At 37.9% G+C, this 16,443-nt stretch overlaps 1 protein-coding gene across 3 annotated transcripts in view; it reads right to left on the bottom strand.

Moving 5' to 3' along the window:
• The window catches only part of LOC129794800 (ecdysone-induced protein 75B, isoforms C/D), an 81,552-nt gene that overhangs the window by 13,912 nt on the left and 51,197 nt on the right, over window positions 1-16,443 (bottom strand). For all 3 annotated transcript variants that reach the window (XM_055835668.1, XM_055835670.1, XM_055835669.1), the window contains exon 3: window positions 7,739-7,883. In XM_055835668.1, coding sequence (XP_055691643.1) covers window positions 7,739-7,883 — 145 coding nt within the window. The remainder of the gene's footprint in view (window positions 1-7,738; window positions 7,884-16,443) is intronic.

The following is a 16,443-nucleotide window of genomic DNA, read 5'->3' as shown; positions in this document are numbered from 1 at the left end:
TGACATATGCAAATGTCATTAATTTGACGCAAAATCAATGACATTTACATTTTTAGCGTAATTTTTTTTTTAAATTTTTAGGCGAAAAGGAATTTTCAATGCAAAAAATTGGATATTTTGCAAAGACGATATAAATTTCTTTGGTTTGCGATGGGCAAAATGTAGCGGCGACGCTGAGTAAAAGTAAGGCGCGCGAAACGAAAAGTGTGTTACTTTCTCGACAAAAGTGGTTTCAAGTGAAGGTGAGAGTTTCGTTAAACAATAGAATGACTTCTTTTTTTTAAACTTAATTTTTTGTTGAAAATTTCAAAGTGTCCGGACTTTAAAATATCAAAAAAAAAAAAATCGTTGAAAAATATGTAGAATTTTGACACCTACGTGCATTGTGGTAGGAAACGTTGCCTTTTAGTATTCCTTTGAGTATTGGTAACTCTTCACTCATTCTCCCTGCTTTTTTCATCGTTAATCCAATTTTTTTTTCTTTTGAGGTTAAAAAATCACTTTAATCCTGATTTGTGGATGTTTGCTTCAACACAAACACTGTAATCCACGTATAGAGACCACAAACTTCCAGTTGAGATTCAAATTTGAGCACATTTGGCGGGAATTATCCTTAATAAACTCTTCGTCTTAATTCACAATATGGACTCTCACTTAAATTCCCTTCTAACCTCACTTTTTTTTCTTGATTTAAAAACTTTGTATATATCCTTTTGGATCTCCTTTCAAATGCACAGAAGAAACACTTTAAAGAATTGAGGAACTTTCTGCACTCTCTGTTGATAAAATATCGCGAGTAATCCTTGTTGTGGGTGGTGAAGGATAATCCAGAGGAGCACTAAAACTTCTTAATTTTTGTATTTTTTCCGTTAAATTTTTCTTTTTCAATTCACAAATAAAAACTCCACGCTCCCGAATCACCGTGTTTTACACGCTTAATTCACTTCGCGATGGAATTTTTCAAACTGTGAGAGCCTTCGATGCGATCTCTCGTGTTGCTTTAGCACGACTGCCGTATGGGGAGCGTGTGTTGAACCGTCTTACCGGCCCCAGACACAGCCGCCCGCCGCCTAACTGTACACAAGAGTGGGGGAGAGACTTCGCGACTGCGACTATTCGCAGGGGTGATTGACATGCGCACACAAAGGGAAATTTGCCCCTTATTGTCGTGAGTCCTTGAACCCCCGGACTTGATTTTTTGTTCCTCTCATGCATATCTTCTTATTTTTTTCATTAATATTTTATATATAAATATATATTGTTCCTCCCCCCGAAAATTGTCCTTGACAAATAACCTTGAATTACCCCCTTGGAATTCACGCATTTTGTCTCATAAAGCACTTTTATCGTCTCTCTTTCTTATTATTTTTTTTCATGCCAAAAATAGCCGCGACGTGATAGTGGTAGAAGGAGAATTTTTGCGAGATATATGGGCAAATAAATGTTTTTATAAAATGGAAGAGAATGTAAAATAAAATCAAAATGTTTGTGAGAATGAGCGGGAGAAGTTTCAAACTTGGCGCGTAAATGACGCGCCTGAGAGGTTAGGCAACTCCGCAAGCACGCATTTACAATCCCACCCTGCTTTTGGAATGTTTTTCTGCCCTTGGGAGTCACGAGAGGACACCCTGAGGGACATTTCCCCTTACGCAGAGGGTTGCGTTGGTGGGGCGCAAAGGACATCATGGCGCAGATGCAATTTTTGAGGGATGGATCCCAATAAAAATGCCGTCGGAGTGGAATTACCCCTGCGGAATGTCCTCGGAAAATCCTTCCATATTCCTTGAAATTTCTCTATTTTGCGGGGAAATTTATTAATTCAATGCTATATGCATTTTTCCGTGGAATTTCCTAGGATAGTTAGAGTTTAAATTGAATTTTATACAGTTTGTGTAAAATAAAGATTAACCTGCTGGCCGCCAAGACCTTGGAGTTTCCTTAGAGCGCCAAGGTGGGGTCGTTGAACGACCCCAAGAAGGAAGTCGATTTTCTCATAAACTATAAAACCGGGAACTGTCGGGTCACTACCTTTAGACTCCTTATATAGTCCTCTTGCCCCTTGCATCACAAATTCGCCACCCGGAAACACGCAGAAGAAGATATTAGGGAAAAACATTTTTCACTCCTTTTTCACACTTTCTTCGTGAGAAATTTGCCACGAAGTTGACCGCAACTGCTATTTTTTTCACTACTTCCCCACATTCCCCTCACTTCCCGCACCGTGATAAATAGCAATATTTCTCGAATATTCTTTATTGTTTTGCACATTTATATGCTTCTAATTATGTTTTATGTTGTTTATGTTACTTATTCGCGATAATTCTGACACTGAGAAGGTAAAGTGAGAAAGTAAACACAACCCTTCAACCCCTTTCAACCATATGATTTATGATGTGACTAACTTCATTCTGAGAAATTTTCCGCAGCATGGCCGTTACACCAATTTTTGAATTCCCTTCTTCTACATTTTCCTTAATAACTTTTCTTGTGGTGGACGGATTGAGCTGAAATTTTTACACAACCTCCTCAGATAACCAAAGAACTTATTTCCAAAAGATGGGAATGGTATCTTTTATATTTATTAAGTTATAGCACGAAATATAGGGCTGGGGTCGTTCAACGACCCCGCTTGGCGGCCTAGAGGTTAAATTGTATTGTTATCACAGAGAAATGGTTCTTTATTAGAAGATTTTCTTATTGAACTTAAAGGAATGATTTTTTTCTTAAAAAGAACATAGTTAACCCGGATTTTGGCAGAAAAAGTTTGAATTGCTCATAAAGTTTACCTTTGAAATTGACTGGAAAAGTATTTTTTTCAATAATTTTCTTTATATTTCCCCTTAAAGATTCTAAAATTCCTCCTATGACCGAATCAAAGTTGGAAATTTATGAAAATCGTAACTTTTTATTCAATTTTGAGACTTTTAGTCAACAAAATTAAATTTCTTAACAGACAAATCTAGGTTAAACAGAATGTAGAAGGAACCTGAGTTGATTCAAGTCAAAGAACATAAATACAAAGTACCGACCTGTCTCTTGATATTTAACATAAAAAATCATCCAAATAACAAAATTTTCTGTTGAAAATGTAATTTCAAATAACAAAATGTAAGTGAAATTGCACGAAAGAAAAGCCCCCAATTCGTGAAACTCTTTCTAAATCCATCATGGTGGCATCGTAAGTTTGCAAAAAAGCCCACTCTTTGTCAATTCATCTTTTCCAACTAAGCCAGCAGCTAAATGGCATTAGAAAAAAAAACGTGCGCGCCACAAAAAGGGTCTCACATAGCAAGTGTGGAGAGAATTTGAAAATGTGAGCGACACACAAGAGTTTGTGAGGCGCATTGCAACACCTCAATCACATCGCGTCACATAACCTCACCTCGATCGGTCAGTGACTCGCCTTCTATCGCTCAATTTACAACTTTCACTTACCTCGCGCCCGATTAAAGCGCCACACACACTGATTTCTTGCAAGACTCTTTCAGTGGAGAAGGACTCACAACATTGTACATTAGAGGACTTATGCTCGAAAAAAAAACTTTTAAAGAAAATTGCTCAACATTTTCTCCAAAATGGCGCCGAGGTAAAACTTAAGGAGTCACGTTTTTTTGAGAAGACTTTAAAAAAATTAAGAAATTTATATGAGGGGGGAACTACAGAGACCTGAGCAATGAGAGAAATGCGGAAAAGAGAAATTTTTGCAGTGAGATGATAAAACTTTCTATACAACATCATGCAATCGCGTAAGCTCTCAAAATGCAGTCGCAGTGAAAACAACAACAAACATTACACCACATCGCGCGTCAACTTTCTCCGGAAGACATTTTCTAATTCACATCGTGATTTTTTTGTTGTTGTTGAAAACCACATTTGGGTGAAATTTCGTATTGTTGCGTTGTGTCGAAACATCACAAACGATAAATTGCATGTCTATTCAAACCTCCCATGCTCTCAATTATTTTTTTCAATTCGTAGTGCAGAAATGGCGCCATTTCTATGCTTCACTTGTCCCATCCTACTTGTGAATTTTTTTTTTTGTAATGTACAAATAGATTCTCTATGCAATTCATGTAGAGAGATATTCCTGGCGGGATTTCCTCTCAACTCTCTTCTTTTTCATCTTTGCAATGAAAGTCCGTGGAAATCATTGAAGTGAGAAAATCTGAGAAAATCATCTTTCAACTCGGTACTATACCCCGAAAAATTGTACCTCTGCTGGACCCCGTGCGAGAGAACGATGTGAGAAGAAGAGAGAAAAAAACGCGGTCCATGTTGCGCAACATAACCTCAATTTGGTCATCAATCGCGTTCAAAACGTGGGGCCTACCAAATGGGTGCAAGTGAGACAGTGGGCACCCAAAGCGATAGAGATACAGCAATTTGGTGCAAAAATTGCACACTTACTCGCTTATTTAAACGCTGAAAAGGAGAAGAAAAAAAAGGCATCGCGAGTATTTTCTCTCTCTCTCAGTCTTACTAACTTGACAGCGAAAATGTGTCAAATGGCGCTAGTGTGTTGGTCTCTCACATACACCACATGTGTAGTATATATACCTCTCCAATGCAATATATGGCGAGGCGATGGGGAAATAAGTGTGAACGACCGTGCATGACCCAATTGCATGTCAGTGACTTGGAAACGCAAACGCAATTTTACAAGCTGTACGAAAAGTCCAATATAGAGCGTTGTGAGTAAAACGGAGCAACTGCTAAGTGATATTAATTCAATTACTCTATCGTGTGAGATACGCGCTGTGAGGAGCTGCTTCATTTTTTGGGGACACACCATTTATTTCTATTGTATTTTCTACTATTATTATATATTTTCTATCAATAAAAAGATTTATGAAGGATAATTTCGTATCCTGATGGATAGGACAGTCCGGGGAGAAAATCGGTAAATGTTTTAATGGGGAATATTTGTACAATTATCCTTTATAAATGTTCTAGAAAAGCAATTTTTAAGCCTTTTAAGCCTGATCTCTCCTAAGACTTAAACAAAATAATCACAAAAGACAACAAATGGGTTAATTATTGTTGAGTCCTAAAGGATTTTTGCACGGAATCTTCATCTTTTATCCTTTTTGCAGTATAAAATCAGCGGAATTTGTACATTTAAAGGCAAATATAAGTATTTTTAAGTCTTTTCGAATGCCCTAAATGATTCATTTTATTTAATCTACTCTAAAAATTAATAAAAATCTTTTAAGAGGAAAAATTAGGTAAAATACCGCGGAGTATCGAAAGATATCTCCTTGGAATTTCCATTCTTATCCTTTTTTACATAAGAAAATCCGCAGATTTGTCTTCAAATCTTCAAAATTTGTGCAGAAAACAATTTCAAAAGCCCCCAAACCCCCCAAAACCCAATAAAGAATTTCTGAATCATTTTCAACAAAAAACCTCAAAAATAAGAAAGAAATTACTCATAAATATTCCATGAAAATTCAGAGAAAAGAAGCTCTAATCTCAAAAGGAAAAAAGATAAAACTAAGCATATTTTGTATAAAGAATCATAACGCAATCTAATCTTTATTTCCGTCCATATTGAGTCTAAGGAGATTCTTACATTTAATCCACAATGAGTTTTTAACGAGAAAAAAGGCCTTTGTTCTATAGAATGTTGAATTTTGAGGTTTCTACGACAAAGTCTGATCATTCTGATGTCTTTGTGTAAGAAAATGTATTTTTTCAAGAAATATGGAAATTTTCGTTAGAATTATCCTACTTTTTCCAAGGAAAATTTTCAAGGGTTTAAAGGGATGATGTAGGAAATAGCTCCCAAGCCCAATAACCAAATGTAATAAATGTAAAAAAATAATTTTTTAAAGAAAACTGAATAAAAAGGTAAAAAAATGAATATTTAGTTGAATATTTTGCAAAAATTTTGCAACAAAAACCTCCGTCAAGTGAGATAAATCGCAGAAATCCCCGCCGAAAAAATCATCAGCAAGACACATTGGGCTTTTGTAAAAGTGTCTTCTCTCCTTGAAACAATTACCGTGTCGTTTCTTAAGATAACTTTACGCAATATTACTTTTGATTTTGTGCGTCTATTTTGTGCCCACTCTCCGATAGACATTGAACTGAAAAAAAAAGGCGCGCGCGAGTGAGGCAAAAAATGTTGGATTTTTCGCGAGAGAGAGCAGCTTTGCGAGCCCGAAAAACTCATCGGGTATTAAATTGCATAAGAGCAGCGCGTTTGGGGCGAACATACAGCTCTAGTAGTAGTGTGTATATGTTGGAAATTATCTCAAATTCCATTTGGCACCGCGAAGAGAGGAGACAAAGGCAACGGAGGCAGGCAACGTCGAATCCCACTGCACGAATATTCCATGGTTGGTGTCCCAAATAGAGTTCAACCACTGTGACCCAGTTGGCCGGTCAACGAACTCCGCATGGCTTACGATCACTTTCTATTGCGCACACTCGCCGACTGCATACGTCTTTCCTACTGGGGTTTTTTTCTTTAGGCCCCAATGGAGTGGGAGGAGCAAGTGAGACAGCAAGCCCATAGCCCCCATAGGTGTGTAACAGAGACATCATGAGCTCCCTTCTTTTCGCGTCACTACGTATTGCCTTCTTATTCACGCGCATTGGGTTAGAGGGAGAAAAACGGAGTAATCCATGGACAAAGATACGGACAAATCCTCCGAGAGTCCTCATTTTTTACCCCATCCCATCAAACCACCCTCTTTGCACGTGAAAAATCTCATTTTTTACCGTAGAAAAAAGCAAAAATTCCCAATAAAAAATTATATTTTTTCCACAAATATTGAATGCACTGATAGCACAATCGCTGCTATTACATTTTTTTCTTTTAACTCATTCAATTTGATTGAGGTTGAAAGTGAATTTCAAATAATCTCATTTTATTTTCTTATTTTATTGTTTCTTTGAGAGCAAAATTTTCATCTCACTTTAGCCTCCCACCCACCCACTTTTGGAGCCAATGAACACAAACCAAATTGGCGCTTATTGAAGTACATTCACATGAGAAAATAATGATGATTTTGCGATAAATCTCTCCCAAACTTGGGCAAAAACATTAATTTTTCTTCAGAATTCTACGTATTTTTGTGAATTGCTTGAAATTTAGAAGATTTTTCATGGATTTTCTGGGTTTTTAGGTTAAATTTTCATGATTATTTGATCTTTTTGTGTTTTTTTTACATAGAAAACTCTAGGAAAGGATATTTTGGATATTCCTTCATGAATTTCAGTTAAAAAGGCCTAAAAATGCATTTTTTTGATGTCATAACCTCAAATTTGGTAGGATAACGCGCTAACTTAACCTTAATTTACTTGTATGAATAATGGAGAAGACAATAAGTACAAATACAAAAAAGCGTCAGATTGAATTAGAAAATAAGCTTTAAAAAACGATTTTTAAGTTTAATAACCTCAAATTAAGGTAGATTTGGTAGGATAACGCATTAACTTAACCTTATTTTGCTAAAGTGCAAAAAGGAGAAGGTACAGTACTAACTATAACCGATTTAGTTAAAATATCTCCGACAAGGTCTTTTTTGACAATTTCTTTACCCCAAATTAAGGATATTTCCACATAACCTCAATCAGTAAGATTTCATTAAAAAAAATACTTAAAAAATTGAGTTTTTTCAGTCTCATAACCTCAAATAATGCTAAATTCTTTAGAATATCGTTTTAACGTAACCTCAATCTGCTCCTTTGCAAAGATAAATGCTAGAAAAGGACAAAAAGGATGACTTACCATCTCGACTCATGCCAACTGCGATGCATTTCTTGAGGCGACAATACTGACATCTGTTGCGATTGATCCTCAGGATGCTGCACTGTTGATTTTTCGTGCATGGCCGATACTGAATCTTCTGCTGAATCGATCGCCGAAAGAAGCCCTGGAAACAAAAAAAACAGAGACATACTTTCACGAAAAGGCTCCAAGAGACAACTTTCATTTTTCGCCATGTGAATAATAAAACAAATATAAGTTTTGTTGCATCATTGCGTCAGATCACTGACCAGACTTTGGGAGGGGAAGAGGTGATTTAAAAAAAAATTGCAAACTTCGGGCGGCCATTTCTCCCCCCAAAAAGAAGGTGTTCGAAAATCACAAAAATTCGTTAAACCGCCATAGTGACGCACGCAAAAGAATTAAGAAGAAAAAGGAGAACGTCGGAATTCTCCATTGAAAAACAATTTTATCGTGTTTTGCAGCTGAGAAAAATCAATCGAGAGATAATGGCGAGAAAATGGGTGGATTTTTTTTTCGTATACATGCTTCATTTGCTTTTCATTCTAGAAAAAAAATGAGACACAGACGCTCAACAAACGCGTGTGCGCGTATTAATTCTGCCGAAGCGCGCGAGTTCATTCGCATTGAATTTTGCAATTAAAAAAAAAACAACATATAATACACATCAAATATAGAATTCATTAGAAAACTTTGGGAATGCAGTGAGAGCATACTTTCGTGTTTTTTCAATGCTAAAATGCGAATGAAATAAAGTATGTAGAAGCTTTTGAAAAGTGAATGAACTCCACATTTAGACGATTGAACTTTTGAAATGCGACCACTTCTACACAAAGAACATAAAAAGTTCATATTTTTTAAATTTATTTTTAAGATTTTAAGGTTTTGTAATTATTTTTGTTAATATTTTATGACTATTTTAAGTATAATTGTGTAAAAGATTGAGGTTAGGAAGAAGGATCCATCAAGATTCATACTTAGAACGATTTTTAGAAGGAGTTAAAGACCAAAAAAGGGAAGTCAGGACTGTATCAGTTTTTTTGACGACCTATAGTAAAAATTTCTTTAAAATAAAATCTTCAAATTCAAATAAAAACCGTTTTTTAACGAAAGCAAATTCTTTGTTTTTTTCAGGATTTTGAAGTCCTTTTTCATTTTTTTTTAAATTAAACAGTTAAATTTGAACACCTACATCTTCAGATAGGTTCTCATCGAACTTCTTGCAGAGTTCTGTGATGTTGTGACTTTCAGGGCAATCACTATCGCATCCCGAATCACTGGGTTGCCCTTCGCTACTATCAGATGAATCCCTTCGCTGTGGCTCCTCCGTTTCTTCCATGGCTACCTCCTCCGTACACTCCCGTCGCCATCCAATACGACTCTTCTTCCATGGGCACTCCGACGTACCCAGAACAGCACCTTTGAGACGTTTTCGGTAGTGCTGATGCTTCGGTGGTGCCTGAGCCGGAGCTCCAAGTGGTGCTGCCTCGAGCATTTGCACCAGAACACTATGGGTATCTTTGAGACTTCCTTCCCTGCGATCTTCCTCCTGGGGTGCCATCTCCTGCACAGCACAGCCCATTTGTGGGGCACCTTTTTCTTTACTTCCTCAAATTTTGGTAACTCACAAATCACAACGCCCAAAGGGGTCTTCACTTTTTTTTTAAATTTTATTTTAAGAGTGGTACGCACACCTCCCTTAAAACAAGCACTTACACGCCTATTGCACGGGGGCTATCTATCACAAGACTCGCATCTCAGGATCACACTTTTTTCTTTGCAGCTTGCACACGAGGGAATCACTTGGCGCGAATTTTTCTCTTTAACAAAAAAAAACTTTTGCCTTTTTGAACAATGTTTGTGTGCGCGCTTCAACGGTTCACTTGCGAATGACACGACTCACAGCGACACCACTTGCTGCTCTCTCGGCGCGAAATGAGCTTCATGAATGTATTGGGGAACGCACACAAAGCAAGAGCTTTGTGCTAAGCGAGAGACTTGCAATATAGTTCATTGAAAATAATGAAAGTTTCATGAATATTTCCACTTTGAAGGGGTTTTATTTAACCCTTTTAAAGATTTAAATTCTTAACAAAAAGTTAGGTTATGTGTCCCACAAAAGGACGCCCTGAAATTTCACCCTTAAACTACACATAACCTATAAGTTTTTATCTTCTCCCACTCAATGAATACATTCATTCGTAGAAACATTGTGCGTGTGTAAGGATTTTTGGGTTTGTAGGTGAATTGGTTATAAAATTGAACAAAATATGCCAGGTGGTTGGGATTTCTTGTAAACATGTTGACAGAAACCATACAGAAAAAAGATAAGCACGCGGTAAATAGCACGCGTAATGAATTTAATTTAAGATACGGAATCTGTTAATTGGTTCACACCATTTGGAAGCTTTATGAAAATCAGTTGAAGAATTTATTTATTCAAAGAAAAAATCTTTTGCACATTTGTGCGGAATGCCTGAAGATTTCATTGAGATTTTTTATTTAAGAAATCATTTGCATATGATTTGTTAAGTTTTCAGTTAATTGAACAAGATTTTAAGAACTAAAAGTTAGGATTAAGAAGATTAAGAAAAGCTCCTAGGAGAAATTCCGCATGAGAACAGATTATCCTTTCCTCAACCCCTCCTGCTGTTTAAAGGGAAGAAACGTCAACCTTGCCATAAAGCATTGAATTTGTTCAACGCGAAGAAACAAAATTCCTTCGTTTTAAAATCCTCTTCAAAGTGTAAAAACTATTCAATATTGTTTACTAAACATTGTTTATTCAATTGAAGTGTTTGTTTAGAAAAATTTGATCCTTCTAGCCTGAAAATATATTGAACTCTTCTCTTTGAAGACTTCCCACCAAAAAAACATAACCTCAACATTTTCTTGTGCACATTTTCAAACATCTACGATGCATTATGCTCTCTTTCAATGCATTCTCACATGAATCTCAACATAGATTATGGAGATGAGATTTTCCCGCCATTTGAACGTTATGGAGATGTTCTTTATTCGGCTCCAGCAGACTGGTTTGGTCAACGATCGACAGGAAGGCAGCTCCCTTTCGCCGTACTACTCACCAGTGATCTGGCAGAGTTCCCGTGACGTGGTGGTGCCCAATGGTTGACGTCAGTGTTTGTTCATTTCAACATTATGTTTAGTTTTTCTCAATTTTCAATTACGCCTTGCTAATGTAAGTTTCTTTATTAATTTCTTTTGCTTTTGCTCATCCGCTATGGAATTGTATACGCGTTTTTCTTCCAAAAAGTTTTTACTTAGTTTTTTCCGTTAAATTTTTAAAAATTTTGTTAAAGTTTTTCTTAAAGAAATCTTTGTAATTTTTCTCCCCCTTCCCAGAGCCTGATGATGCTAATTAAATCTATTAGCGAAACGTCGCTATTTAGCATAAAATAAGCTTGCATTATTATTGACTGCGATCCGAAGCTACCTCAAACATAGATTATGGAATTTTCTAGAATATTTCACGAAAATTTCTCATCTTTTCAAGCATATTGCTACACATTCATTTTTGCCATTTTACCCGAGTCCCTGAGTATTTGTGAGAGGGCGCCCTTTCTGCACACACTAGCCCCCCCCCCCTCACGGACCCACCGATGAATCTAGCTCTATGTGTGTGGGGGGGAACAGTCCCGTGGCTCACAAGTGTACATGTATGTGAGAACACTCCACAGTTCAACGACCGCACGCTGAAAAGGAGCACCGAGAGTTGCCCTCGCGGAGTTGCATCGGTATTGGTGTCTCGTGACCTACTTTTCGGGCAACAACCTTTTTCGACGAGAGTGAGGAAAGTGAGAGGAATTGCCATGCGACGGTACGATCGTGCCATCTCCCTTCCACACCCAATGCCACCACTCGTGCACGATGGAGATGGAGCGATCAAGTGCGACAGGGACATGCTCACGTGGACTTTCTTTTGTTTTTTTTTCTTCATCATTTTGTATCTTTTCGCGCTCTTTTTTGTACTTCTCACCATCTTCTCACTTTACGTGTTTCATCGGTGTGAGCGATTGTGCAATCGCCGAGAGAGAAATGCAGCAGTGGAAATTCGCGCCATGCTTTTTTTTGTGTCTTTCGTCTCCTTTAAATGCATTTCTATAGGTATATAAGAAGTTGTCTCGATGCACCGTTAGAGCGATTAGAAAAATCGTGAACTACCGCTCATTCACCTCCCCAATATGGTCATTGGCCTATGCTGGTCATGGGAATAATGCATCTTATGGTATCTTATGTTGTAGTATTTAGTAAAAGTTACTAAAAACAAGATTTTGTGTCCTTAAAAAACGTTTTTATGGAATAAAAAGATTGTTTTGTAAAGTTTTCTTTAAATCTAAAGCAATTAAAGAATAATAAGATAGTTAGTTTGACAGTTTGTATGTTCTGTCAAAGTTTAATGCTGTCATTTTTAAATAAATTCAAAGCAGAAATGATTGAATCGTTGACTGAGATTAAAAATCTTCTATGCATCATCTCTAACATAGATTTATACATATTAGCCGTCGTCCACTGACCCTATATACATACATAGGTAGCTTATTGCGTAAGAAGCATAATTTAACCGAGAAGTAATTTCGAAAAACATCCGTTAAATCTCCATACTTTGATACATCCACCCAAATGATTTTTTCCCATCTTCCTTACAAAATATGCACAATTCTTCGTGGTTAGCATCGCAACAAATTAATAAGTATATAGTATAACCCTTTAAAAGCTACGGGGGAGGGGGGTCCCACAACTAAACAACCATAATGTGAGTTCATCGACCGTATCTCTCGCTCTCTGGGTGAAATGAAAATCTTTTTACATAACACGGAAGCCAACGAAAGCGGGGGCACTTTTTCTTCATCCAACCAATCTTTCTTCACTCGCGCGCATTGTGCAACACATCGCTCAATTTCTCTTCAAAATTTCCATGTTGCGTTGCGAAATGGTTTTTTTTCGTCGAGTGGGACGTGTCACCAGAGGGCGCACAATCACGCCGATGTGCCAATTATAGTTCATTCTCTCGCACGCCTCGCAAAATGGGAGCACACAGTGAGATGCACACAGGCGCCACATTGCAGCTCCACACTGTTGTGCTATGTTGGTTGTATGTGCGAGAATTGGATATGGAACACTTTGGGTCGTTCACCTCGGGGTTTTTTGATCATCTCAACACATCTCGCTCATACACATTGGGTTTACATGGCTACATCTCTCTTTTACCCTTACGCACCCCACAAAAGTATATAATGTGCGCGCGGGGAATTCGCCCGGGATGTAAAAGGGGAGGTCGGACCCGGTCAACGGCCTCGTCCCGGAAATCGTACTGACGTCATCGCGCTCAAAATCGGGTCAATGGGCTGAATTTGTTCTCGTGAAACTCCCCCCGTCGTGTACGTACCAAAAGGAAGGGGTGTGGGTGGGTTCATGTACCCTCAACCCCGTGCCTGATGCATTTCAACGCTTCAATACACATCGGACCACCCCTGATTTTACCAACATGGAGCGAGAGGTGGTATTAATATTCATTCTCTCCAAAGCTCCTTGTGTGAAGAGCTAATTCTGGAAACTTCCACAAAATTTTGTGATTTTTTTCTGAAGGGCCAAGAGGTGGGTTGCGTGGGCTTGCTTCCCTTCCCCGGAAAAAAATTGAGGTTATACGGACATTATCCTTTTGTAAGGGCTTGTTAAAAGACCCTGACTCAGGGTTTTTAATTGATTACCCTCTGTCGTTTTTATAATTAATAACCAGAGGTTGCTCCACATGAGCTCCTGAATACGTCCTCCATCCACTCAGGACCCTCTTCCATTGTACCTAATGACTTTTATAAATAAAAAGCAAACCCTTTCACCCCAAAAAGTAATTAAAATGACATTTAATTGACAGCAATTAGTGGAGGGTTGGGATGTTTCAAAAGGAGGCGTTGATACCACATGGCGGGAAATTGTGTAAGTGGGGTAAATCGATATTTTCTCTCACACAAGCAGAACGTTCAAAACAAATCCTTACGGAGTTCATCAACCTTTCAGGTCCTTTTTTTCCCTCCATCATCATCGTCAATTTCCACCCACAAACCTCTCAAAGGGAAAAAGGATGATTGTGCGGGGGTGGGACACACCAATGTGACATACATATGGAGGGTTCTCGATTAATCGATTAGCTCGCTCTTGGATGTAACTTCATTGCGCACACAAGAGGGGTTCAATGGCCGCACCAACCACTCTGTGTCGTACTCTTTGGTGCTGGCACTACACAACAAAATGTAAATATAACTTCCCAACAATGTGACTGTGTAATAAATAAATTATTTCAATATAATTCTCCGAAACAGATTATTCAGCGACACTCGTGACACCGTTACTTTTATTATGTTTCACTATTTTGTTGGCATTTTACACTGAGATTCCTCACACCCTTCTTCTCCGCCATCTCTCCTCCGCGTGTTTTTTCGACAAACATCGCGCCATTACTCAATCTTCTTTCCATGAAATCTCTTGTGGTTTTCTTTTACACAACATTTTACGTGATTTTTCTTCTCAAGACCGGGAATTTTGCTCGCTATGGGCAAACATTATGCTCAACATTATCCGAAAATTCCACATTTGTGATAAACAAGAACAATTTTAGGGCTAAAAGTACTCAAAAGCTCCTTTTTCCAATATGGAGGTTTAACAGTTTTGCCAATTTTTTAGGTTAGTTTTCCGCTCAAATCTCAAAAAAGGATCATTTAGTTTGGGTCACCCAATGGGGGATACAGCAAAATGGCGCGAGGTGAACGACATGGCACAACAGATGATAATCGCAGTGAGCGTCAACGGGAACTCGCGAGAGAGTTGATTAACCCCACGGGAGGCGCTATACAACACACAAAAAAAGCAAGGTGACTCAAGGGAAGAAACACGCGGAAAAAACGCGATCAAGTCGCGTGAACGTGAATGAGTGTTCTTTTTTTTTGCATAGAGGGCGAGCCAACAATCAAAAATGTGCTAAATACTTAAATAAAATAAAATAAAAAAGATCAGTGGATGTTTTTGTTTGTCAGAAAAATGAGAATTTGCGGGATTTTCATGTTGGGAGAGAGACACGTGTTGTTGATTACGCATGGCGTGGTAACGGAAATTAATTCGAATATCCTGAATGTCATACTACATGTACTCGAAGTTTGACAGTAACGTAGAAAGAGAGGGGTGTTTGAGTGTCTAATCACCCCTAAAAAGTCAGACCTTCTTAGAAACTTTTTTCAAGCTTAGAATTGCATGAAGTTTTGTAAAAAGAAATAATTTTTAAGCATAGAAAATAAAGGTCAAACATTTAATGAAAAACTTTGAAAAATAACCGTCAAATAAAAAAATTGTGGAACGCTAAATGTGTCAAACATCCTAAAAGAAACGGTCAAAAATTGGAATTGAAAAGTCAAAAGCTTTAAGAGAAACTTCAATCATTAGAAATAGAACAATACACAAATCAAACGTTATGAAAATAGCTTTTTTACGTTAGAATCCTGGATTTATTTTTCTAAGAATGGCGGAAAATTAATTTTTGTTCAAAATCCGTTGAATACTTGGAGGACAAAACTGGTAATTACTGCCAATTTTACGTTTTTAAACCGTCACAGATTATAGTCTATCCAACTTATCTTGATAAATTCTACATTTATGTGTAGGCGACTTCAATTACTACAGATTCGTTGAAAGAAAATTTGGAAAAACGTTTTCTTTACAATTGAAAATTAAGGTCAAAGTTTGAGGTTAGAAATTCGTGTCCTCTAAGTGTTAAATAAATACTTTCTAAAAACTTAAAAGAAAATGTTTTTCTTTTCCAAGAACTCCAAATGTACGTTCTAATATCAAAATATCCATATCTGAGGGAAATAATTGAGGTCAGATATTGTGTCAGCAAAGAAAGAACAATCGTTAGAGTAATTTTTTCCATGGAAAACCTCGCGCTTGACTCATAAGTACAAGAATCTAATCAACTTTCTTGTGGCATTTTGAGTCCAAACATTTCACGGGAATTCCCGATTAAATCACTTCTAAAACAACAATGTGATTTCATATTCTTCTAGGTAGAATTTCGCAGAAAAAAACATTGTAAATGTCCATCGTTTAGGTCACAAAAGCAATGAAGTTGTGTGTGCTGAAAATGCTTTCCCGGGGATAAATTCTACCCCAGCACTGACGTCATACGGTTCATGGGGTCAATGAACGCCTAATAGGAGCCACCTGTCACACATAGCATCCCCCGCATCGTAGCTCCTGTCGACCCAATTTTCGATGGAAGTCAACCCTCCTCTGTGTTGGAGGGAGAAAGCATTATAACCTCCAAAACGGAAAGTTAGAAGAGCACAGGGCTATTCTGCTGGGTTTTCGAGAAAGAGCAAAAGATTGATTTCCATGCGAAGGGTACAATGACCTGTGAGATTGGTTTGGTGGGCTTTTCGGGAAGGGGGCCCCATATACACAGCACAACTGACAGTTGCACAGAGGTGACCTATATACGGGGATTTGTGTGAGCTCTCCCTGGCTACCGCTTGTGGCGCTCCGTGCGAAGGGGTCACTGCACTCACCGCCTCCTCCGACGTGAGCGACACCACATCGTCTCCGCGTCTTTTCGCGCCAAACCACACATTTTCGCGCCAATTATCATAACTGCGCATGACGAAACGTTCGCCCGAGATGCTCGTAGCACAGAGACAATA

The sequence above is a fragment of the Lutzomyia longipalpis genome, chromosome 4, assembly GCF_024334085.1.
Source record: "Lutzomyia longipalpis isolate SR_M1_2022 chromosome 4, ASM2433408v1".
Taxonomy (NCBI): domain Eukaryota; kingdom Metazoa; phylum Arthropoda; class Insecta; order Diptera; family Psychodidae; genus Lutzomyia; species Lutzomyia longipalpis.
The sequence above is the reverse complement of the archived record's forward strand: the minus strand, read 5'-3'. Positions and strand labels throughout refer to the sequence as shown.